The sequence below is a fragment of the Clinocottus analis genome, unplaced genomic scaffold (genome assembly GCF_023055335.1).
Source record: "Clinocottus analis isolate CAN_PGR_092001 unplaced genomic scaffold, fCliAna1.0.p SCAF_20, whole genome shotgun sequence".
In the NCBI taxonomy this organism is placed as follows: Eukaryota; Metazoa; Chordata; class Actinopteri; order Perciformes; family Cottidae; genus Clinocottus; species Clinocottus analis.
In genome coordinates, this window is record NW_027175932.1 from 14,348,505 (window position 1) to 14,372,656 (window position 24,152).

At 44.5% G+C, this 24,152-nt stretch overlaps 1 protein-coding gene across 2 annotated transcripts in view; it reads left to right on the top strand.

Annotated features, from left to right (window-relative positions):
* The window catches only part of scube1 (signal peptide, CUB domain, EGF-like 1), a 96,900-nt gene that overhangs the window by 65,705 nt on the left and 7,043 nt on the right, over window positions 1-24,152 (top strand). For both annotated transcript variants that reach the window (XM_068586424.1, XM_068586425.1), the window contains 10 exons: window positions 14,268-14,390; window positions 17,572-17,688; window positions 18,392-18,514; window positions 18,693-18,812; window positions 20,688-20,786; window positions 21,419-21,535; window positions 21,624-21,782; window positions 21,919-22,122; window positions 22,203-22,364; window positions 23,763-23,930. In XM_068586424.1, the coding sequence (XP_068442525.1) occupies window positions 14,268-14,390; window positions 17,572-17,688; window positions 18,392-18,514; window positions 18,693-18,812; window positions 20,688-20,786; window positions 21,419-21,535; window positions 21,624-21,782; window positions 21,919-22,122; window positions 22,203-22,364; window positions 23,763-23,930 (1,392 nt within the window). The remainder of the gene's footprint in view (window positions 1-14,267; window positions 14,391-17,571; window positions 17,689-18,391; window positions 18,515-18,692; window positions 18,813-20,687; window positions 20,787-21,418; window positions 21,536-21,623; window positions 21,783-21,918; window positions 22,123-22,202; window positions 22,365-23,762; window positions 23,931-24,152) is intronic.

Sequence of the window (24,152 nt, forward strand, 5' to 3'; positions counted from 1 at the left end):
TGCTTGTTGTTGTTGACATTGCCTGCGAGCGTTTCCCCTCCTCCAGCCTGCCACTGACGTCAATGACAGTGGTCGGAGGAGAAGGCGGCCGCAGCGTGGGCCTGAGCATCCCCAACATATTATTCTAGTGTCTTTTGTGTAAACCAGCGCTGAATGTGGCTGACCTGTGGGTTCAAACAGTGGTCTCTTCTTGTCCCTTATTCTCCTTCGGGCTGGACACAGTTGTTCCCTGCAGACACACAAGCCCGTCTAAATTGAACAATTTTAGTACAATATTTGCTCTTTGTGTTCTCTCTCCACTGTATCTCAGCAAGGAAACACTGTTCAGGACAATTGTATACTAAAAATGCATTACCCCGGATGATACCTGCTTTATTTGATTAACTGAAGCCTCATATTAGTTTCATATAAACTTTTGACTCACTCACTTTTTGCAGCGAGCTTAATCTTATGCAGCGTTCATTTCAACACATGGCTATTGTTTTCAGAGAAGGGAAGTGTCCTTTCTGTGTTCATATTTATATAATAATTACATATCAGTGTATGTTGGGTCGTGTAAGAAGTTCTCCAGTGGGGCAATATGACGAAAAAAATAAATAAAAAATCTTCAACCGAAAACCTCGAAATTGATACAGCAATGATATTGTAGGGTTGACTTTTGGTGCTTTCACAAAATGACATTTATGATAAATTATCAACAGTAATATGGATATGACTAAGTGGGTAACGGTAAATAATTAAAGAGCTAGAACAAGGAAAAGACACTTTTGCTATATTATAATATCCAAAACCTAAGATGATACCAGTCTCATATCCAGATATTGATAAGATATTTACATATTGTATCATTATTGATGGATGGAGAGATGGATCGAGCAGGCTCAACCCCGCAGGTGACTTGGCCACGGAGAAATGAAAGTTGTCACTGCACCAAGAGGCAGGTCATGTAACAGCGGCTTTACTTTTTCCCGCCTCGGAATTCTGCAAGCATCGTGCGATGTGAGCACAGGCTCTTTTAAATTGTATGTAGTGTACCTGTGTGTGTGTGTTCTGGATTGTGTGTGTGTGTGTGTGTGTGTGTGTGTGTGTGTGTGTGTGTGTGTGGGTGTGTTTATGGACTGAGCGTCTGACTCTCCAGAATGTGACATGTAGGTGTCTGAAATCCAGGAGCCGGAGCTGTCTCAGGCCTGGCAGGCAGACAACACGTCGGCAAACTTTGAGATGTTTGAACAGTGAGGCCCACGCTGCCCACTGTCTCTCTCTCTCTCTCTCTCTCTCTCTCTCTCTCTCTCTCTCTCTCTCTCTCTCTCTCTCTCTCTCTCCTCTCCTCCCACCATCACATACTCACACAGACAGCACCATCCAGCTGCAAACCAGCACATGTACCCAACTACAGGACATGAGGACACATCAGTCAGTCCCTAACTTGACACGCTGAACATAAGAATGTGACATTATTCTCATAACTTACCTTTTTAGAAAGCTGCCATTAGATGAACATATGAATGAATGTACAGTACATTGGAAAAAAACATCCATACAATGTAATTATTCAGTTGAGTAAGGTTTGGTTAAGGTAGGTCTCTTAAGTTAAGGCCATTGTTTAGGTTACAGTAAGTCTTTACTTAAACTTAGAGGAGCTTCATCATGGTTTCTTATAATCGCTGCCATTCGGCCTTAAAAGCAACCAACGTCGACTGTCAGTTGGAAACAGGATATGATCGATGGTTTCCCCTGATGTCATTTTCTGCCGCCAGTAAAACAACAAAAGATGGAGTTTGGTGCCCTGACAAAGCAACACGGGATCAGGGAGTTGTTGTTGTCACCGCGATCAGCTTCTCCCCGTTAGGATTCTCTCAATTTTATCACTCTGGAGGTTTTTACCACAGAGGTCTGCTCTAAACTGGTAAAAACACTTGATACAGCAGTTTACGTTCCAAATCAGTGTTTCCTCCAACGATGTTCAGAACAGACCCAATCTCAGGATGTCCCAGATAACTGACTAAAATCCACCATCCTGTTCAAATACACAGTTAAAAAAACACCAAGATCTATAAAGTTGATTGTAAAAAAAAGGGGCTAAAACCTGTGGGGCACTTGATGGTGTTTTTCATAAGGGGACAGAACATATTGAACACGAAAAGCCTCGTTCATGAGGACAGCTTTGGTCTCGAGGAGCCCCTCCAGCAGTATCGTCTGCTGACAGACATGTAACACTGTAGTTGCATGCTGGGAGAAGATCCCGTCCGCCGCTCACATGTCAAGTTCAAGCCCAGCAGCTAGTGCGAACACTTCCACTCTGTCTGCCCGCGGGGTTCGTGGTCCTGACAGGACCCGGCATTTACAGTGGTGGAAAAATGAAAAGTTCCCCCCTCTTCTGTTCGGCTGGGAGTTGAGTGGAGAAGATGGATGGGAGTGCAGTCCAGCTGTGCCCCGCCCACATAATTTGGCTGTGGCTCAGCCCGCCGGGCTTCATAAATCCCAGAGCGGGGATCAGTGCTGAGGGGAGCTGAGAGACACAGAGCAGGCGGCGCACATCGATCAGTATCTATCACCCGGGCACCGGGCAGGAAGACACACACTTCTCCGCACACCCAGCGATGCTGCTGTTCGTACATCAGCTAGACCCAGACCACGACGTGCAGGACTCATAGGATGACGAGTGACATCAGGTCAGAGGGGAGCTTTGAAAGTCAGAATCTTTTGATTCTGATTTTGAACCATACATTTTAGAGCGGAGGGAGAATGTACAAGTGGCCTAGAAATGTACTCCTCAGGATGTGCACTTTTGATTTTGTTTGGCAAAATACCTCCAGTTCACCCTGATGAAGGTTCGCCCAAATGACCAACGATACATTTTCTGTTCTCCCTCAAACGATAAGGTTTTGGTCTTATTAGTCCAGGTTTTGAGACATCTGTCCCTCGAGATAGGGAGGTTAATGGAATGAGGTTTTTTGTTCTCATAGCACCGAATAATTCCTTTTAACCGCAATTTGTTGTTCCAAAACCAATGTCGCCAGTACTCTGAGTAATCGACAGACTATGAACAGTTTTTCTTGGTACTATTTTCTACGAGAACGGCCTGGTCTCCTTGAAAATTGTGTTCCAAAACAACGAGTTTCAAAGTTTCAAAGGTTCTTGTTTGCTTTTGACGTTTTGCAAATCGAAGTCCACTGAGGGGAGGAGGTTGAGCTGGATGGATGGGCCAAACGAACACAGGACTCCTACACAGGAGACAGACGTGTTAAGTGTGTGCCCAAAAGTCAATTGTGAGTTGTTAAAACAACTGTTGACAGCCTGAGCTGTGGATTATCCAGCGGGACATAGGGTTGATTCTTTTACACTTTAAGTGTCATTTAGCAGTTCAATCCCGTTGTGTGGGAACAGAGGCAGAAACCTGAAATATTATTTTCATGGTTAGATACCACCAGAGGGTCCAGCTGTGCCCCACCCACATAAGTCTTTTTGTAGTTTGTGCCATCTCACCCTCTAATACAATCCGGATTCAAGGATTAGTTTTTTCATCTGACAGTCAGCAGTAAAGAGGCAGACAGAAAATGAGTGAACAATGTTAGAAGACAAGCGAGAAAAGGTCCTTGTTTGGCCTTTAGCTTGAAGTGATGTTGCAGTGACATGCTTCTTAAACCCATGGCCACAAGGATGCTTCTGAAACTGCTCCTTGCCAAGTCGCAGCGTGTGTGTGTGTGTGTGTGTGTGTGTGTGTGTGTGTGTGTGTGGGCGTGTGTGGGCGTGTCCACTCCGGTGGCACGTGTAATCCCAGTCGTGTGAGCAGTGTATCGTAGTGCGCAGACAGGAGTATAATTGCTGGTATTTAGTAGTTTACCAGACCTAGTAGTTAGCGGCAAGATAAGTGCCACACTGTGAGGTGGTCTCATCTAATGTGCCACTGAATTGCTTGATAGAGACAGACAGCTCTCTGACTGTCTCTCTCTCTCTCTCTCTCTCTCTCTCTCTCTCTCTCTCTCTCTCTCTCTCTCTCTCTCTCTCTTTCTCTCTCTCTCTCCCTCTCTCTCCCTTTCTGCGTCAGCCTCGCTCTAAAGCCAGGGATGTGCCCCGTCGTGCCTGTCTATCATAATCATTTCAATATAAACTATGTCGGGCATGTTTAAAAGCCACCAGTCCGATAAACGCCCTTTCATCTGCGCTGACAGACGAGCCGGTTCAGCCTCTCACGATGACAGACACACCAACCCGAGGAGGCGGTTCATCACGGGGCTCTCGTGCCGACAACTGGGTGAGAAAGACAGAGACGGAGGGAGAGAGCGGAGGAAGACGGTTTTCTTTTTTGAACTCTTTCCAGATGTTTGATTACAAGGTGCACGTTGGAGGAAGGATGAGTTAGTGTTTGTGTATGTGTGTGTCCATGTGTGTGTCCAAGTGCGAGTCTGTTTCTGTGGCTTAATTAACACACATTGAGGTCGCGTGTCAGTTTTTGTGCACTTACGAGCTCAGTGCAGGCTTGTGTGCTTGTGAGTGCGTATGGATAGCGTGTGGTCGGCACAATGTGATGTACAGCACGCAGTGCGTATTGCCACCTGAGACACGTCCCCACTGGCCTGCATTCCTCCTCTACCTGGAAAGACACACACACACACACACACACTAAGACTCGATCACGTCCACCTGGAAGCCTTATAAGAAAGGAGCGTCATTAACACTTTATGTATCTGATCATGCACTTTGTGACAAAGTGCATGATCACACATAAGAACAAGTTGTAATACATTTTCCAGATTACAACGTGCAAAGTAAATGTGAATTATTATTATATTGTGAGGAGTTTGGTGCAGTTGATGAAGGGTTGGTCTTGTCAATCCTTCAGTCAGTGGTGTTAAACCAGAAGAAGAGGACGCAGCACTGCAATGCCCTCTCATCAGTGGAAAACAATGTAGAAAACATGATGGAAATATCACATTTGGTTAGAAATATTAGTTGTCAGACCTTACATTGGTTTTAATCATAGACTGTATGTAAGAAAGGAACGTAGCTGACGTCACGTTTAAAAGTTTAACGTTTTGGTTGTCACCATCTTGGCTTTTTACAAACAGGGAATAGAAGTGACTTCATTTGGACTGTTGAGGAGTGTCAATCCCGTCTATTTGACTCTAAATGGACCATAATTTGAAATGATCATCATGCTGTATTGAAGTAGACTTAAAACTAGATATTACGACATGAACTCATGCTTAGAATGTTTAGTGAGGGAATAAATCAAGAGAGAAGTAGAGACATTTTCTCGTAGACTTCTAAACAACCAAAGGAGTCGAGAATGCAAGTTTCACATTGGTTTCACTTTTCAGATCCGAAGGTTGACGCTTGGTTTTAATATGTATATGTGTGCTCTTACGATCAACACTTTTGGTTTGACGATGCTTATGCATGTGTGTCTTCGAGGTACCTGGGGGTTTCTGTTACCCCAATGCTGGTCACTAATCATTAAGTCATAAAGCTCCTCCATCACCTTGCATGACTGCAGCCCGGCCGGCAGCCCTCGCTCCAGCCCAGCCAGACCTAGATCACTAGCTGTTTTATTGTTGTGTAAAACTGAGAGTTTCCCTTGGCCAACATGCCCCTGCGGAGTGTTTGTTATTAACCAGAATCAAGTGCTGAGGTCGTTTAATACCTGAATAAATACACGCTACCTCCCGGCCTGATGTCCGTCCTCTCCGCCAGCATGACCCAGCACTCAGAAGACCGATGCTCTCCAAGAAAACCAGCTCCTCTCTCCTCGGTCCGTATTTATTTGTAGAGGTTCAGGTTTCTGCAAATGTATTCCATTTAATTGCTTTTTTACTGCAAATATTTGGTGAAACTATATTTGGTAAAACTCTCCCTGGAGGGATGAGTAGCACATTCCTGCAAGCAAGTCTAAGTGACAATGCAAGAGTTTTATCCCTGGTCGGTTGTTTCCATCTCAGTATTTCTCTGAGGAACAAGGTATCGAGACAAGCCTCTTACATAATAGCCTGACCCTGGGCTTGACCTGGAGAGCACAGGGTTCAGAGGTGAGGAGTTAGTCACTCCACCCTTATTGGTGGCAGTCGGTTTAGGCTTCAGCGCTGATCAATCAGGTCAGCGGGAGAGGGGGGGGCTTTATCAGGCAGCTGATCCCACCAGCAGCATCAGGGTCCCTTCTGGAGTCGGGTTTCTCATTCCAAACACTGGACTTCACAAACACAGCCCCGGGGCTTACAGAGAAGCAGGCAGGAGGGGTCGGGTGGGGTGGGGTGCGGGGGTTAGGGGAGTTGGGGGGGCGGGGTGGAGGACTTGTTTCATTTGGCCCAGGTGGATGTCAGCGAGCCTTCTCATTTGGCCCTCAGCCTCCTCCTCAGCCAGAGCAGTGTTGAAGAGTTCACATCCAAAACATTTAACCTTGAAGAAAAATGAATCCCCTCAAGGTCACCGTTCCACGACTAGTAGACTCACTTCAAGTTCTCGTAGAGGCCTGCCGTTTGGATTACTGAGATATTGCTTTAGAAAGTTCTTGAATATATAATTTATAACCAACACAGGCTCAATTTATTTTCTATCAATTACTCAATGTCACATCGAGCAAACCTTTGAGCCCGATGACTTTGTTCCCTGGCATCAACGAGTCTCGGGTAATCGGTGGTCTGGGCCACATATGGCCACATTCTTTTAGCAGTGTGCACATGGATGAGTCCTGGTCCACATGGAGGACCGCCTACTCAGACGACCTCAAAACAGAAGAACGTTCTCATTCACTTTCATCAAGTTGCGTAAGAAGGTCTGAAAATAAGCCATAGAGATACATCACAAGTGCCTCTTTGGCAATTTGTGTTCCCTGGAGCACGCCCAGGAATACACACAGTCTGTACTATTTTGATTTCTTCTTTTAATTTCCGGCGACCTGGGCACAGGAAGCGCATTGCTGCCTCCTGCAGGTTAAAAACAACAACACAAAAGGAAATCATGGACATGTTTTTAGAGGTGTCTACTTGTGATCAGACCAGCCAGGACCCTGTGGGTCTGAACAGGACCCTCATGGTCTGTACCACACACCTGAACCACAGCGGCTTCCTCTGCTGCTGAACATTGCCCACAACTGCTTTCAGCATGGCATCAGTTAACTACGAGGACGATGCATTACAAAGCATTTCACTTTTAACCATTTATCGTCAGTCAAGACTCATAAGTGCGTTTACATCCACCTCTTTTCACATTTTCAATTTGCACATCAAAAAGTGGAAATTTGAAGAAAATAAAGCTGAAATATTGCAAAAAGCTTTTACGCTTGGCTGAGGCGCACAATGTCACTCAAGCTTCCGCTCGGACCTGCGTGGAGACTGTCACCTTCCTCTCAGTAATACATGAAACAAACAGAAATGTCATATTTCCCACACATTTCACATTACATATTTTGCTTGTTTCACATTTGCCTTTTTATTAGGTAATTTCTTCCTCCCTCTTCCTCTGCAACTGTTTATTGGCACCCAACTTGGAGTATTGGCACCAACAACTGTTTATGCCAATGCTTCCAACTCCCATTTGCACAGTAGTGGAATTCTGCATCAGTTTGTTGTTGTTTTTTTGTGCAGATGTTCTTTAAATTCTGTTCAAATTTGCCAAAAATGGAATAGAACTTGTCAGACAGGATGACTTTCTCCTGGCTCTCTAGTTTTCAATTCACATTTTATGGTATTTCATATCAAACAAAATAACGTCAATAAAGGTTTACATATAGAACACAGTTAATACAATATGCTCTTATGTTTTCATGGAATGGCCGTTAACAGGTTTCAGAACATGTTCTTGAATCTTTTCAGAGTAATGTTGTTGTTTTTTTAACTTTCCATTTATAGTCTCACAACTTTTCATGAGCTATGTTCAATTGGAAATAGAAGGCTTTGGCCAGTCTTTTTATTTCTTTATTTTGGTCGTTAAATTGCTCTTAAATCCAGCTTTAAAAATGCTCTAAAAAGAACCACAACTGGCCGTCAGAAACCTGCAAGCAGCAGATAGCCGGCTCAAACAGCTCAAAGCAAAGGGGGAAAATATTGATCGAAGGCCGGAGCAAGATATTGATCATCTAGGGTAAATGTCAGAGATGGATCCCAGGAGACTGCCAGTGTGTGTGTGTGTGTGTGTGTGTGTGTGTGTGTGTGTGTGTGTGTGTGTGTGTGTGTGTGTGTGTGTGAGTGTGTGTGTGTGTGTGTGTGTGTGTGTGTGTGTGTGTGTGTGTGTGTCTGTGTGTGAGTGTGTGAATGTGTGTGTGTTCAAGCTCTTTTTTTTTTGTCGATGTGCAGGTCTCTGTGAAGCACTAATGAGTTCATTAGGAGCTTCCTCATTACCAAACGCCTCAGGCCAGATGGCTTCTGGCACCCCAGATGTTTGTGCATGATGACATCAAGCGGCCCATTCATCTGTACATATGCACAGATTTTATTCACAATTTAATTCTTCTGCTCTTCGACAGAGAAAGTCGTAGCGTTTCTACATGTGTAGTAGCCATGGTAGTGACATGGCTCTATGGACGTTTGAAGTTTGGTCCACTTTGATCCAGACTAAAATATCTCAACAATTATGGGATGGATTCCCATGGCATTTATATCAGAGGTCAAATCCCAATTGCTTCAGGTATCCCCTGATTTTTCATCTGCCACCAACAACTATTCAAAGATTTGACTTATTCGGTCAAAATCTCAAAAACTAGCAGATGGATTGGCCACATTTTGATTTTCTAACTTCTCATCTAGTGCCATCAGATCAATTCAGATTATGAATATATCCGATACTTCCACGTGTATGATGATGACATTCCAATCAGTCCCAGTGTCTCCGTCAGCCTTGTGGCACTTGTGTCGGGCAGAACATGTAAAGCCTCGGACATTGGATCGGCAGACGCTTCTCTTCATTCTCCCGTTGAGACTCTGCGTCGGTCTGGCCTTCCAGGTGTGCTCATTTCCCCGATTCACGGCCGTTTATTTGCAGTAATGCAGTAAAGACGTTGTGTGCCAGAAGTTCAACACCATTTGACTGTCATTGTTTTTCTGTAAGAACAAATTATTTCAGTTACCTGTGGATCTCCTTGCACAACTTCTCTTCAAAACAAGTATGCACTTTGTGATCTTCTTCTTCCTCTTGGCCAACCAGCTAGAGGTGCAAACACCACCAACTGGACCCTCGATGACAGGCAGGCGCGGAAAGTATGAATTGATCTGAATGAGTGTTGAGGCATTATTCTCAAAGGCATCTCCTTGGCTTTGGACAAAAACACCTGATGAATATTGTGCTAATAATAAGCCAATTATAGCATGTTAACACGACAAGCTACCATGGTCACAGTGGTAAACATTGAGGAAAGCCCTGTTGGTGAAGGTTAAACACCAGAGGGACAACTGACAATTTCCGAACTGCCACACACATCAGGCCACCCTTCATTCTCCCTTCACCCATGCTCTCTCTCCACTCACTGAACTTTATCATTTCAAGATGTGCGGAGGCTTAATGTATTTGTTTAAGCTCAAAGCTTATTTAAGCTCCATTAAAGGTAATTATAGACCCTGTTATGAGGCTCAGCCATCCCCAGAGTGGCCATTAAGTGTGGGTAGCTGCGGCCGCTCAGCCAGTGTTTGTGGCTGCCAGAATAATTACGAAGCTGTGTCTGTCTGCATTGGGTAGACCGGGGTTGGTATCCACTGTTTTTACATAGGCATTAGAGCATAGACGTTGTGGGCACAGGGGGAATGCTGTGGACTTGCTTACTTGCCAACACGTCTGAATCCAAATTTCCTCAACTCCTGAAGCCGTGCTTCTTGTGGTTTTTCTTCTCATCTGATTCCTTCAAAAATCTGAAAATGGAGGAAGAGATCACGTAAAAATGTCCGTGTCTTAAAAAGAAGTTAACAGTTGTGCAGTGTGTGTAACATAAAGGGAGAAAATCATCTCTCCTGCTGTCTCACAGATAGAGATCAGTCCTACCAGCTACTGTCAGCATGTCAAAGAAAAGAACAAGAAGATGACCATGACTGATTTGACTGCTTTGGCAGACGGCGCTGCAGGTTAGACGTGAGACAACAGAGGATGGGCAGAGCCAAACTGGGAATCAAGAGAGTCAGATCGGATGAAAAACACAAAGTCAAGAGGAGGTCATAGACTGGCAGTCAAGAGTAGATCTAAAAGATAGATAGATTAGATAGATTCAGATAGATTAAAGGCTACTCACCTGATATGCCATCACATTTCGGGATATTAGACGAACACTTAAGTGTACTTGAACATCCTTACCTGTCCCACTCTCCTTAACAAAAAACGGAGACTCATTTGCTTGCCACCAGCAACGGGGATATCCCTTTCAGCCGAGCCAGATGGACGGACAATCCCTATAAAAGGCCGCTGACAGGGCACAGCGGGGCACACAGTTTACTACATTGTTACCGCAGCGAGCAGCCAGCACCAGAGGCGTCTGTAGGATTTTGACACATCCGGGGCTCAGCCTTGAAAAGTATAGCCTATGCGCGCGCGGTGCGCACCAACATTTTTAGGCGTAGAAACACTCTCCACATACTATACAGGTACCTGCTCTACTGGACTGAATTGAATTGAGGCATTTCATGAAAAAGAAAATAAAGAAGATGGTTGGACGTTATACCCTCACATTAACTTTAGCTACTTTCCCATCCAGAAGAAGCCCAAACTTTATTATTTGTAGGTACACAATTCTCACACAAATCCTACAGACGCCTCTGGTGCTATTTGTAGGTACACAATTCTCACACACTACAATTGCATTTACAGACAGATGCTAATAACAGAAAGTTTTTTCCCATGTAATACCCACTAGCAGCTACATCCCTCTAGTCGTTCCAGCTGCAACACTCTTCGAAATTCTACATTTTTAAATAATTTCTATTCCCATTACCTCTTTAATTCCTGACCACCTTTGGGGGGAAAACATCTGAAAAATGGGTGTAACATCTTGTTGTGCTACTACCCAAAGACAGCAGCCTGCTGTTGTGAAGTGCGCCTGCTGCCTAACACTGTTTTGGGTGAATGACGTCTCGTGTGACCTGGAGGTGTTAGTGTCAAAGCCAAAGTAGTGGCCTTTTAAAAAATATATATTTATACTTGTTACTGAAACCTGTCCAAAAACACTGTGGAAGCATCCACATGAGATAACCGTAATTTGAGGATGTGATCTTTAAAAAAAATATATATATATTGTTTTTTTTGGAGAGGAGGGGGGGGGGGACTAATATTCGGGGCTAATTAAAAAACATCCGGGGATTTAGCCCCAAATGTTTAAGCCTAGGGACGCCCCTGGCCAGCACGTTGTGGATTCCTGTCTCGGCTCCATATTTAGATGAAGAGTTCATTCAGCAGAATCTCCCTGAGGATCCAGAGTGAGAGGAACAGGCCAGGGAGGCCGGAGTTTACCCTGATGGAAAAACACAGCAGTTTAGTTACTGGCTGCTTTATAAGGGCTCCGATCACGTTGCACTGAGGGCCATTTGATAGTGTGTGTTAACTGGACCTCTCTGTCCTCTCACCTCTTTCTCTTGACTTTGCTATTAGCGGCTCTGAATTGATCAGTCCCGACTAGTCACATACTGACCAGTCAGTGGCCCGACGGCGCTCTTGTAGCGCCTCCAGTGTCAGTTTTGGACGTGTCAGAGATGGCATGTCAGCTTCGGCTCATTACATATATCGTGTCTTTTCAAAATAAACTTCCAACTGCTTACTTTGTTTTTAGGAAAAGATTGCGTTTTGGGTTGAAATAGGTAGCATAGTTATCTTGTGTAACAAACACAAGATAACTATGCCTGGTACCTTTCTGGAGTAAAATATGCAAGTTAAGTAACACAACTTTAATTTTCACGTTGTGTCAACTGCTTCAGTTTACTCGCTCGAGTGAAAAAAGGGTGTTCACACCAAACACGACGCGATTAATTTCGCCGGGACAAAGGGGGCGTGGCTAATCTCTGTCGCTTCTCTCACCAGAAAAAGAGTGATCTTTTTCACTATTGACTTAAAAAGAAATAACCGCCAGTTCTGATTTATACTTGTTGTGTAAGTCACAAAAACGTCGTAACATCAAACTCCATGGTGTCTGGGTTCATAATATTATCCGTAGTCCCACAACAGCGTCTGAATGACGGCACCTACCAGCTCTACCGGCAGTGACGATCGGAACATCTCAACGCTGATTGGCTGACGCAACTATGACTCACGCGTTAGCCGCCTCGTACGCGTCTTATCGAGCCGCCCGGTGGAAATTTTACATCTTCGCAACTTCGCAATCTTCGTTGCGTCTGTGCATTGACTTTGTATGTAATCTGGTCTCACAAATAATGTGCGTCACATCTGGTGTGAACACGGCATTAGAGTTTGTAGTTTCTTTGTGACAACATCTATATTTGAAGCATTGTTTACTGTCATTGCTACAACTGTGTGTTGAATCAGAATCAGCTTTATTGGCCAAGCACGTGAACACCAATGAGACTCTTTTTCTTGTTCGTACACCAGAACTATTTGGCTGGACGGCGGAGGCAATTCGAGTTCCTTATGTTTCTCTCCCTCCTGTCTCTACTCCTCCTCTATGTCTCTGTGGTGTCTTGCTGGATTTATTTCCCGGCTAAAGGGCTTAGGTGTTAATGCCTCACAGTTTTCATCACTTAGAGCGCCAATCTAAAAGGGTTTAGCCTGTGTAATCTGCCAGACTATTGTCCCCTCTCGCTCCTCCTATCCTCCCCCTCCTCCCTAACACTCTACACATTGGAAATATTTCCAGCCTCCTCTCTCCTCCTCCAGAAACAAAGTTTTTTCAGAGACAAATAGAAAAACAATTGTATCTGGATAGGAAACACTTTCTATAAAAGAGACATAAGAAGGCAGCAAAATGTATTTATGGGGAAAAACCAGCAGTTAGGGTTCATCTGAGGACACCGTAAACTGGATGGTTGGGGTTTGCCAGATCTGGCAGCAGGTTCGTAGTTGGCACTGAACGTCTCGGGGCGGTTATGTTGGCCTTATTATCATTTCAGTATGTATGTCTCTGGATGACTGCATGACACCTGGCTTAGAGCTCAGGTATCCAGGTTTGTTTTAATGTGAGACCAACAAGGAGGCCGTTACCAACATTCCCAAACCTTATCAAATAGCATTTAATAATTATTTAAATCTAATTCTTTAAACCAAACTGCTGCCAGTTCACAAGTTGTTTTCACTGTGTTTATTGAATCACTTGCTGATCATTTAACGATATCTTCAAGTTTAGTATGTATCAGGAGGACAACATCACCTCAAGATGAAGAAACAACTTTATACTACAAGGCCTACGTCGAGAAGAAGTGCTTTCAATGGTGCCTCACTGAAACCTTTTGCTTCCCTTACTTTCCTTACTTTCTTTTCCTATTTTCTCATTGAGACATAAAGCCGATCAGGTCTTTCTGCTCTTTAAACTTAATGTACCAAAGGGAAACAATTGCAAAAATCAACCAGAAAGATAAAACTGTAGTATATGAAGAAAAAACAAACCTGTTTCTACAAAATTACAGTTGTATATTAAACATTTGTGTTTGTCAAATGTGTTTTGCAGCAACATAATTGTTATTTTTGTTCATAAGCAACATTTTATTTTTATTTAATGAAGACCACAGTTATTCCCCAACGTTAACCGAGTGCTGTGAGTTACCCAACCTTAACCACACATCTCAACGATGCTTTATTTCATTTAAGCAGATATTTTCTGAAAACTCTGAAGGACATATGGTCTCAGTGAACATTTTGCAGGTATGTTCAGTACCAACTTTGTTGATGAAAGATATAAAGAGGTCACAGTCACCCCTTTTCTTGGCCATTGACCACCATCCACTAATAGGTCTCTCTTTCTCGCTCCCAGCAGCCTGACTCCATTAGTTCCAAGTAACTAGCGTATCATGGGATGAGAAAGGGATCCCTATGAGCAAGCTCAACCTCCAAAGACCTGCTGGAGCCCAGTTAAACCATAAAACCCTGAAATGTTCCATTCCAGTACACACACCATAATGAAACACGCAGCCTAATTTGGAAAAGTCAGTAAAAAGATTAAAGGAGAGAGAAATAAATTAAAACATTGAATAGAGTCAACAAAGTCTGCATGTCACGTGACTCCATTAGTACATTAACTGTTTGGTGTTCATCATGTCATGCGAAAACCGGTATTGTGGGTACACAAGGTCTCAGATCCGGTTGAGCTTTGACCAACCTGTGCCTTCGCTGATGGCCCTTTCTGTTTCTCCACCCAGACATCGACGAATGCCAGGAGAACAACGGAGGCTGCGATCACTTCTGCAGGAACACGGTGGGCTCCTTCGAATGCAGCTGCCAGAAAGGCCACAAACTGCTTACCGATGAACGGACATGCGAAGGTCAGTGATCGACAGCTGTCAATCACACAGATTCTCCCTGTCATTAGAATGTCCAGCTCTTTGGTTTCGTTTGACAAAACTCAAAGACGCACATTTGTTGCTGGTGGTTACTGAGCTCGGTGGGGCGACTTCTGACACACCAGCAATGTTGTTGTCCAGCTAAATGTACTTAACTTTAACTCCAGCTATAGATGACAGTGACACAACGGGAATTAGGCCAGTCACTGGCGAGAAAGTCTGTGAAGGGATGAGGAAGTGCTTCACCTCATCTGTTGATGGACAAACCTTCACCCAGGAGACCGCTGTCTGAGTCCCATGTGAAGCTCTCTTGTTCTCATTGAGCAGACGGATCCTCTAAAAACCATTACATTTACATTAACATATTGTCTTGGCTTAGTTGTCATAATCCACTTCACGCTTAAAGGCCTCCTGCTTCTCTGATAGTTACAGCAATGCAAATATGCAATAGGGCATTGCATAAACAATGCAGTACAACCTTGCCGTGTTACGATGAAGCGCTCATTTGCATATTTAAACATAACACTTTATGGAAAAAAATACTTATCTTAATGTCAGTAATTAACTGGGGATGTTTTATGGGGCTCTATTAGTTAACGGTTTTACCCGATTCACCTTTAGTGTATTTGCTTAAATCTCATTTAAGTGAAGGGGCCACATGCCGCCCATTTTGAGCTCAAGTGGGCTGGACCAGTAAAATCACAAGTGGGCTGGACCAGTAAAATCACAGCATAATAACTCATAATTAACGACAAAGTTTCTCTATGTTTAAATCATTGGTGAAGGTTTTTAGATGATAAACTCTATTTTAAGGTCTTTCAACAATTAACTAGAAACATAAAGACCAAAAATTCAGACATCAGCCCTCTGCAGAGGAGAGCCCAGGCAGATAAACAGATTCTTTGTGACACGTTTGTGATGCCACTTTCATGACGTGATCCATGTTTAATGACTTCTAGCACAATAATATCAGTGCTCATATCAATTGCGACTGTGGATCAATGGTTTGCATGTCTGTCTTATAAGCAGAGGATCAGAGGTTTGAATCCCACCTCTGCTAATTTTGTTCTTAAGAAAAAAAATTAACTTTTTTTGGGGGGGATTCAACACCCTGGCGGGCCGGAGCCAGCCCGCGGGCCGTATGTTTGACACCCCTGGCTTAAATGCTTAAAAGAAAAAAGGTCTGAGAACCTGCAGTCTGACATCCTCAGCTGGATGTGCAGTGCACATGAAGGAGCCTGATGGGATCAGCGCTGGTGTTTGTTCATCCAAAGGCGGATTCCTGTTTACAAGGTGCAGCAAGCGAGAGCAGAGAAACACAACATTATTTTAAAAAACAAAACCCAGAGACGTCTCGGTCTCCGGCCCGAAACCGCCAGCAGTGTGCACTCGTGTGCGTATGTGTGTCGGATGAACTGTGCATCTCCAGCAGTGCGTTTGAAGTCTTTAATAACGTGGTGTTGAGAGCTGTTAGCCACGTCAGTGCCTGTTTCTGACACACCATTGCCACCGCACCACGCCAGCTAGTAGCTGCCAAGTTTGGTCCGATGTACCTGGACCGCTCGGCTTCAACATGACTTTAAAATGAAATATTATATTTGATCTGCCGGCTCTTTCTGTGCCGGTTCAGCTTTTCCAGAGAAAATAGCTCCCGGTTAAACATTCCAGTGTATTTTGCCAGAACTGGCGCAGAAACCAAAGCAGAATAAATAATCATTTGCCATATTTGCATCAGCAGCTTGTACAAGTTATTCCTCCTCTTCTAAAGGTTTAGCGAGAGTGTCCGCAGTTATATAAATGTTAGCGATCACTGTCACATCACCTCATCGTGACCTCACAGTGGATCACATCAAACCAACATGTATTTCATATCGGTTCCTTTTACCTTCAACAGCTGCAGAGTTCTGTTCATGTGTGAACTCTGCTCGTTGACTAGCTCGAAACAGGCGACCTATTCCTGAGTCCACACACGAGCAGATGCCTGTAATATTTACAGAGCCAACATCCAGAGCCTTAACAACTTCCTCCGCATGACAAACTCCATTATGACATGTTGTATTTTTAGCCCCTGTAAAGCCTCGCGAACAGCCTGAAATAAACCAGGTGAGCTGAAAAAATGCTGGCCTTCGTTCCTGATTGGTTGATAATATTTAGTGCTGGACCAGTATACATAAGCACACACACAGACACTGAGTAACGGTGAATGTGAGCCGGCTTAACCTCGGTCCAGTGAAGTTTTTCCAGACTGGTTTATTAGAAAGAGGTCTTTTCGTAGTTTAGTGTGGAACTCTTGTATTTGTTGACTATACTGTCCACTGTGATTAATTGGGAGGCCTCTTTAGGCTGCGCTGAGCAGCCTGTGTTTCTCCATAAATGAGTCATTGAGATTGCATATCTGTAAACCACTCATCCCTCTGACCTTTGCAGGAGGACAAAACCCGAGAGCTCTCACTGGGCTGAATTAAACCATGACTGCATCAGCTCATGATTCCATTGACATGTTGTGAACCAACAACAGCCGCAAGTTTGTGAGGTTAAATAACCATCTGAACTGATGCAGAAACCCTCAGATGTGTTTGATCATTACGCAAAGCAGGAGCGCATTTGACACTGTTTTGATCAACCTTAATATTAAAGACTTTAGTTTTAGGTTAAGGACATGAACAGCGGTCTCCTAAATGAAAGTCCTTTGTTTGTTTCACCCGTCCATCCTTCCCTCCCTTGACCTTATCCAGACTTTGGCTGTATGTATTCGAAATATGCTAACATATTACATGCTAACATATTGCATGCTAACGTATTTAGCATACCAGCAGACTGCTCACACTGAAGTATGCTGAACAACAGCCGGCCGCTTTCAAGGCACCTCTCCTCCAGTGGCTCCAGCATGTCTCAGAAAACGTTGCGGCAGCAATATTTGGATAAACTGACCACATATTGGGAATCTAAAGGGATACTTTCTCATCTGAAAATAAATATTAACAGCTTCTAGCCTGGCTCAATCTTGTAGATTTAAGTATGCACAGTGGATGTAAACAGCCAGCTGTATGGATATGAACAGGAAACCCACTATCAGTAAATTAAGCCTAATTCGATGAGTCCCTGATGATGATGATGTCTTCCGTGTTACTCACCAGTCATGTGTCTCTCCGGTCCTCCTCAGACATCGACGAATGCTCCTTTGAGAGAACCTGTGACCACACCTGCATCAACTACCCCGGCAGCTTTGAGTGCCTGTGCCAGAAGGGCTATATCCTGTACGGCCTCACTCACTGTGGAGGTGAGCGAGCTCAGACAACAAACTGGCCTGGAACAAACCTGTTTGACTCAGCCGAAGCGTGTGTGTAAACGTGTGTGTGCGTCTAAAAAGGGAGTGTGAAGGTGAGAGGGTCACTGAGCGGGTGCAGATGGCTGCTGCTGAAAACACTCTCACAGCTCAGTTCCTCTGAATGACATGTCGCTGGTCTGTGTAATTTGTTCCTGCATCCTTGTATGCATACACTGTAAGTCTGTGTGTGTCTGTGGTGTGTGTGTGTTTGTGTGTGTGTGTCTGTGTGTGTGTGTGTGTGTGTGTGTGTGTGTGTGTATGTGTGTGTGTGTGTGTGTGTGTGTGGGGAGCGATTAGATTGGATTTGAAAGAGCCAAGTGTCTCTTTCTAATTCAGATTTTGACTGTTTGTATAATTTGATAGCAGAAGAAAAAAACAGGGTTTGCAAAGGGTTTTGCTGTAATACTCATTTAAAGCATTCATTTTAATTTCTTGGTGCAATCTAAACACAGCGCACTTATATGGTGTGTGTAAGTTATTCACATTGAAACTCACCTAAAAGAAAACATGAATTATTCTAGTCTAAATCATCCTGATAAAAAAAAAACTTGTTTCACAGATGAAACTAAATTAAAGAATTTTGAAATGTTTTCTTTGAAAAGTTTTTTTTTCCACATTCATACACACACTGAGCATAACACTTCCTGTGCCTCAGACATTGATGAGTGCAGCATCAGCAACGGGAGCTGTGAGTACGGCTGCATTAACACCCAGGGCGGCTACGAGTGTGTGTGTCCGCCTGGACAGAAGCTCCACTGGAACAAGAAAGATTGCATCGGTAAGCACCAACTTTCTGTGTGTGTGTTTGTGTGTGTGTGTGTGTGTGTGTGTGTGTGTGTGTGTGTGTGTCCGCTTTTTTTGAAGTGTGGTGCATCCCTCGTGGCAGGCCTGAGCACAAGTGCATGTGTGTGTGTCCAGGTGGTTGTCACAGTGATGTGACTCTGTGTGTTCCTCAGAGGCGGTGAAGTGTCTGCCCAATGGGAAGCCAGCACCCCGAGCCCAGCTGACATGCACCAAGAGCGGAGGAGCGGAGGTCTGCTCGCTCTCCTGCCCCTCCAACGCCCTCTTCCTCGCAGGTACACACAAACACACACACACACACACACACACACACACACACACACACACACACGCACACGCACAAACATCAAACAGTTTATTTGATTACGCAATAAGATCAAATGCATTGTGCTACCACAGCTTTCATATTCCCCTTAGCATTAAGAAACCACACATATTAGTGCTGACTCAATGAAACATGGCCTTTTAAGGTTGATTTGTTTATGTAACTGATTAAGGAGAAATACCAAACATTGACCACCTGTCGTCTTAGAGTTCAGCTTTATGTGTTGCCTTCCAAGTACAACATGTACAATCTGACCTTTGGCACCAACAGCTTCCAAACCTTGACTTGTTCAGTCAAATATGTCAACTTCAACAAAAACTTCTAGGATTCATGGACCCTGAGTTTTTTTTTCTACATATGGGACCTTGATGTTTGGATCAGGTTCAGGATCTTATGAGGATGGGTGTCTGGAAGCGGTCTGGGTGTAAAGGAGAATATTTAAAAATTCAAATGATGGACAATATTTTGGACTGTTCTTCATCAGTTGGTTGAAAAATTCACTCGACCCCTCGAGTAAAATCATTAAAACAGGAATATTTATTCGTTGCAAGGAAGGAGCAGAGTCAGAAGTACTAGGTGAAAGACACATTGCATATCCAAGACTGCTCAGAGATCTCTCAAAGAACCATCTCTTAAATACTCATCATGACCCGCTAACAGAAACCCTCATGACGTCTTCGGCCTAATCGGGAACCTTTCCCCTCGTCCCATAGAGCGGTTTGTAAGAAATGGTCATATGATAACAAAGAAACTGCACGTTCTTTCAGACAGAAACATACAGATTCCCCAGTCTCACTGCTATCAGGAGACATGTTGAGTTTGTGTGTGAGATTAAACAGAGAAAGTAAGATGAGAAGTCTGAATATAACAGTGAAATAGTAAATATTAGGTGTGAATATTTTTTTTCTTCCAACATCAGTGTAACTATATTTTAATAGTAATAGTGACATTCGGTCACAGAGTGGGTGTTTAAGTTGTTGCCACAGCAGATGAAATCTAACCTGCTCCAGCACATCCCTCCAGAAGGGCCTTGTTGGGTCTGTCACGCGCTGCTTCCCTCTGGTGGTGACGACTCGCAGTCGCAGCTTTTCCATCCTTTCCTCTCGATGCCACGGCTGCTTGACAAGGGTGCCTCTTTATTGCTGTATGTGTTGACTCCTGGAGTGTGGGGGGAGGGGGTCTCCACTCAGACTGATGTGTTTTTCACTCTGCGAGGTCCTCTTGGCTTCTCCTGTCCCGGCACTTTGGTTGGCACCCCCGGCCTCTCCTCCTGCCATAGTACTTAACACACATCTGTAAATCGATGACATTCTTTGATCGCGCCTTCTTTTTTCCACGGCGAGGCGTTCGCTCTGTTTCACTTGGCCACCGCAGTGTAAGAATGATGGATAACACGCAGTGAAATATTTGTTTTTCTGTCTTTTTGGAAAGCGTCTTAAGTTCAGGGGGAGAGAGCCATGTAAATTCCTGTGGCTTGATGCAGCCGGGGCTCTTATTTAATCATCTCGCTTTTATGACTCCATCCCTCATTTCTCACCCGAAGAGCATCTTTCTGTGTTTGTGCATAGATCTTTCATTTGTGCTTTAATCCATTAACTCCTGTGGGTCGTTTCTAAATTCAACATTTTATGACGTTCTTATTAATCCTCAGAACTGTGCGTGGGCCGGCCCACCGCCAAGTGCAAGACACAGGACCACTTCACACAGTCCTTCAGACCACATAAAGACTCTCAACGCCATGTCGGATTTCTCTTCTCTCGCTGTAGTCTAATATGTCTGTGTGTGTGTGTGTGTGTGTGTGTGTGTGTGTGTGTGTTTCTAACAGACTCAGAGAACAGCTACACACTGAGCTGCGGAGTGCCCGTCCAGCCTGGGAAAGCTCCTCAGAAGAGGAACGTCACCTTGGCCTTACCCACCTGTGCCGGTACGGAAGGCCTGAGAAACACTCCAAGTATTAAGCGTATATGTGATAAGTAATTCATTAGGAGGTGATAAACATGATAAACAACAATGAGATGAAGGGAGACAATGAGGTGTAGGTGGACTGAGGGTTATTCTCATGAAGCCAAAAATACACTCTTTTTCACACCAATTTCTGACAGATTGTTTAATCGTAGCCTGCAGTGATTTTACACTTCACTCATGCTGAAATTTACTAGATACGCCTTATTACAGATAAGCATAAAGCTAGGAATCCGTCCACTGTCAGTCTGACGACAATGAGTCCTTGACTTAGTTGGAACAGGATATGTAATTTGGCCAGCGGATATCTGGAAAACGCATAGCCGGGCCATGTGCTGCTCATTGTTAGCAACTCAAGATGACAGTTAAAAGACGACGTATACGACCAGATTGTTTCACAAGTAGCCAGTTTTAAGCACATCTTAAGCCAATGAAAAGCTAAATTATTGTCGGACAATAGCCAGTGTGATCCAGATCACAATTCGTCAATGCCTAGTCCCCACACGGACTGTCAGTCTGCATTCAGTCAACACCTGTCGTCCTAATATACAACGATTAACCGCCTTTCGTTTGCTCTGCTGTGTATGAATCTAGACACGCTGGCCCCGCCCATCAAACAGAAGGCCAAGTTTAAGATCAAAGACGCCAAGTGTCACCTGCGGCCCCGCAACAAGGAGAAACACAGAGATTCCTCCAGGCAGAACCTGCAAGGTACAGAGCTTGTACCTGCTGATCGAGTATTTAACACACACTATCGTTTATCACCAATGTTTTAACCTCTGTGTTTTTCACCTGGCAGGAGGCCAGTTCCCCTGCACCGACGACTGCCACGTAACGTTTGTCAACCTCAAGTGCGACTCGTCTAAGAAGCGCCGACGAGGACGCAAATCGCCCTCCAAAGAAGTTTCCCACATCACAGCAGAGTTTGAGATGGAGATGAAGGAGGAGGAAGCCTCGGGTGTGTTCCATCTTGCTGTTGTTTCTTGTTGTTTCACTTCATACGGCGCACAGACAATCACACATAACAGCATTCAGAAAGAGAAAGAATCAATGTGCCACTTGGTTTGTTCTGATGACACCAATGTTTGCCTCAGACTCGTGCAATGTGGACTGCGTGCGGGAAAGGGTGAAGCAGAAGCTGCAGAGCGCCATGCGGACGCTCAGGAAATCCATCAACAAACAGCAGTTCTACATCCAGTTCTCCGGGACGGAGTACGAAGTGGCCCAGAAGCCGTCCCGGGTACCAGAGGGAGCCGAGGCCTGCAGCACGGGACAAGTCCTCCGAGACGGGAAGTGTGGTGAGTTTGGCGTGTTTGTCTTGACGCCCTCTCGCGATGAGGAAGTATTCCTTCAAACGTGCATCGGTTCCCCTCCTCAGCGAGCTGCGGCTTGGGGACGTTCTACAGCGGGGAGCAGGAGCAGTGTGTCCAGTGCCCCCCTGGGACCTACCAGGACACGGTGGGCCAGCTGTCCTGTGAGCCGTGCCCCAGCACTGAAGGACAGGGCGTCGCCGGGGCCAGGAACGTGTCTCAGTGTGGAGGTAAGTCACTCACATCGTCACAGTCACATCTTTCATTCCTTCTCCAACAGCACTGAAACAATTGTTGTACTAATTATATTGACACGCAGGCGCTGGTCCCTTCTGAGTCTACAGCCATTCAAAGGTCCTCAGAGGTTTCTCTTGGCTTTTGTTTTCCTGTTTTTATCTTTGTCGTTGCTGGAAATTTGAATTCATCCAAAATTGCAGGTTTGCTACAGGTTTGCAACAACAGAAGTCTTCTCTACATGGACGACACATACATACAATGGCCGCGTTTCCCAGATCCATTAAGACGCTCTTAAGCGCAAAGAGCGTCTTAGGAGCGCTCTTAGCTCTTAAGCGCTGTGAAAGAAGGACGTGTTTCCCAGAGTCGTTCTTAGCCTAAGACGCTCTTTCACTAAGAAGGAAACTTAAGATCAGTCTGACCCACTCTTAACAGCCTTCTTAGCGACAAAACGCTCACTGCAGCCGCGTCAGAGAAAGTTATATCTGACACTCAAAGAAATACTAAAACCATGCGTAATGATGAATGTGCGCCCACAGCTGCAGAACACTGACGCAAGAAAAATAAGCATGAGAAAAATAATAATATAAAAATAAAGAATTTCCCCTGTGTTCCTGTAGCTACATAAATAAAATGAATCAGCATTACTATCACTCATTACGTTTTCACACACATTCGACATCTGCATATGAGTTTACGTTAGCTATAAAACATCAACAACCCTGTGATATTTCACAGATATCAGGGAAACTGACAGGTGGAACTGAACTCTGCTGAACCTCATCAAGAGAGGCTCCACGTCTAAAGGCGTTGCTGAAGTCCACGCGTGAGAGACACCACGACTGCAATACAGCAGAATCTCGCTGCTAACCAACAGCGTTGCCGTGCGTGAAGCCAGATAGTTTACATAAATGCATGTGAGCGTCAGCACTTCTCCACTTAATGTGCAGTCAGACCGGGCCGTCCAGTCCAAGTACCGCTCCCACTAAGAGCTTTTTACGAAGCTTCTTTGACGGAATCTTAAGAACGCGTCTGGGAAACACTTCTATCGTATGGGTTCCTTCTTAGCCGAACCCTTCTTTTGAGCTTCTTAAGTCCTTAAGAACGATCGAATCTGGAAAAAAGGCGGTCAATGTGGGTAAATGTGTTGGTTTGGCACCACCTAGTGGCCATTCATGCACAGTGAATCTGAAGTGAAGCCACAAGAGAGCGCCACAGACCAGTGTTAGTGTATCCAGGGGCAGAGCACTTTGCTGAGAGCTGAGATTAGAAAGATATTAACCAGCTGATGGACAGTTCGTGCATTCAAACTGTGTCTGAGAGAGATGTAAAGCTTACATGTGCATGAAGAGAATAACAGAGAGAACAAAGACTTTCTCGTGTTCTTCCTTCAGGTCAGTGTCCAGCGGGTCACTTCTCCTCCGACGGGTTCCGTCCATGCCAGCTCTGTCAGTTCGGCTCCTACCAGCCGGAACCGGGCCGTGTCCTCTGCTTCCTCTGCGGAGGAGGTCTCATGACCAAGTATGAGGGATCGGTGTCCTTCAGGGACTGTGAGGCCAAAGGTGAGGCTCTGTGTGTGTCTGACAGGGTGCATCTCTGCAAGGAACCTGTACGTCTGTTTATAGTGTTTTTTTTATTTCCTATGAAGCTATTTGCTGTTTAAATTGCATATTTACGTCATCAAAGGTTATTCACAGTGCTTTACACAAAACATCAGAAGCAGTCAGAGGAAGAAATAAATAAATAAAAGAAATGCACCACAAAAAGGACATTCAAATAAATTA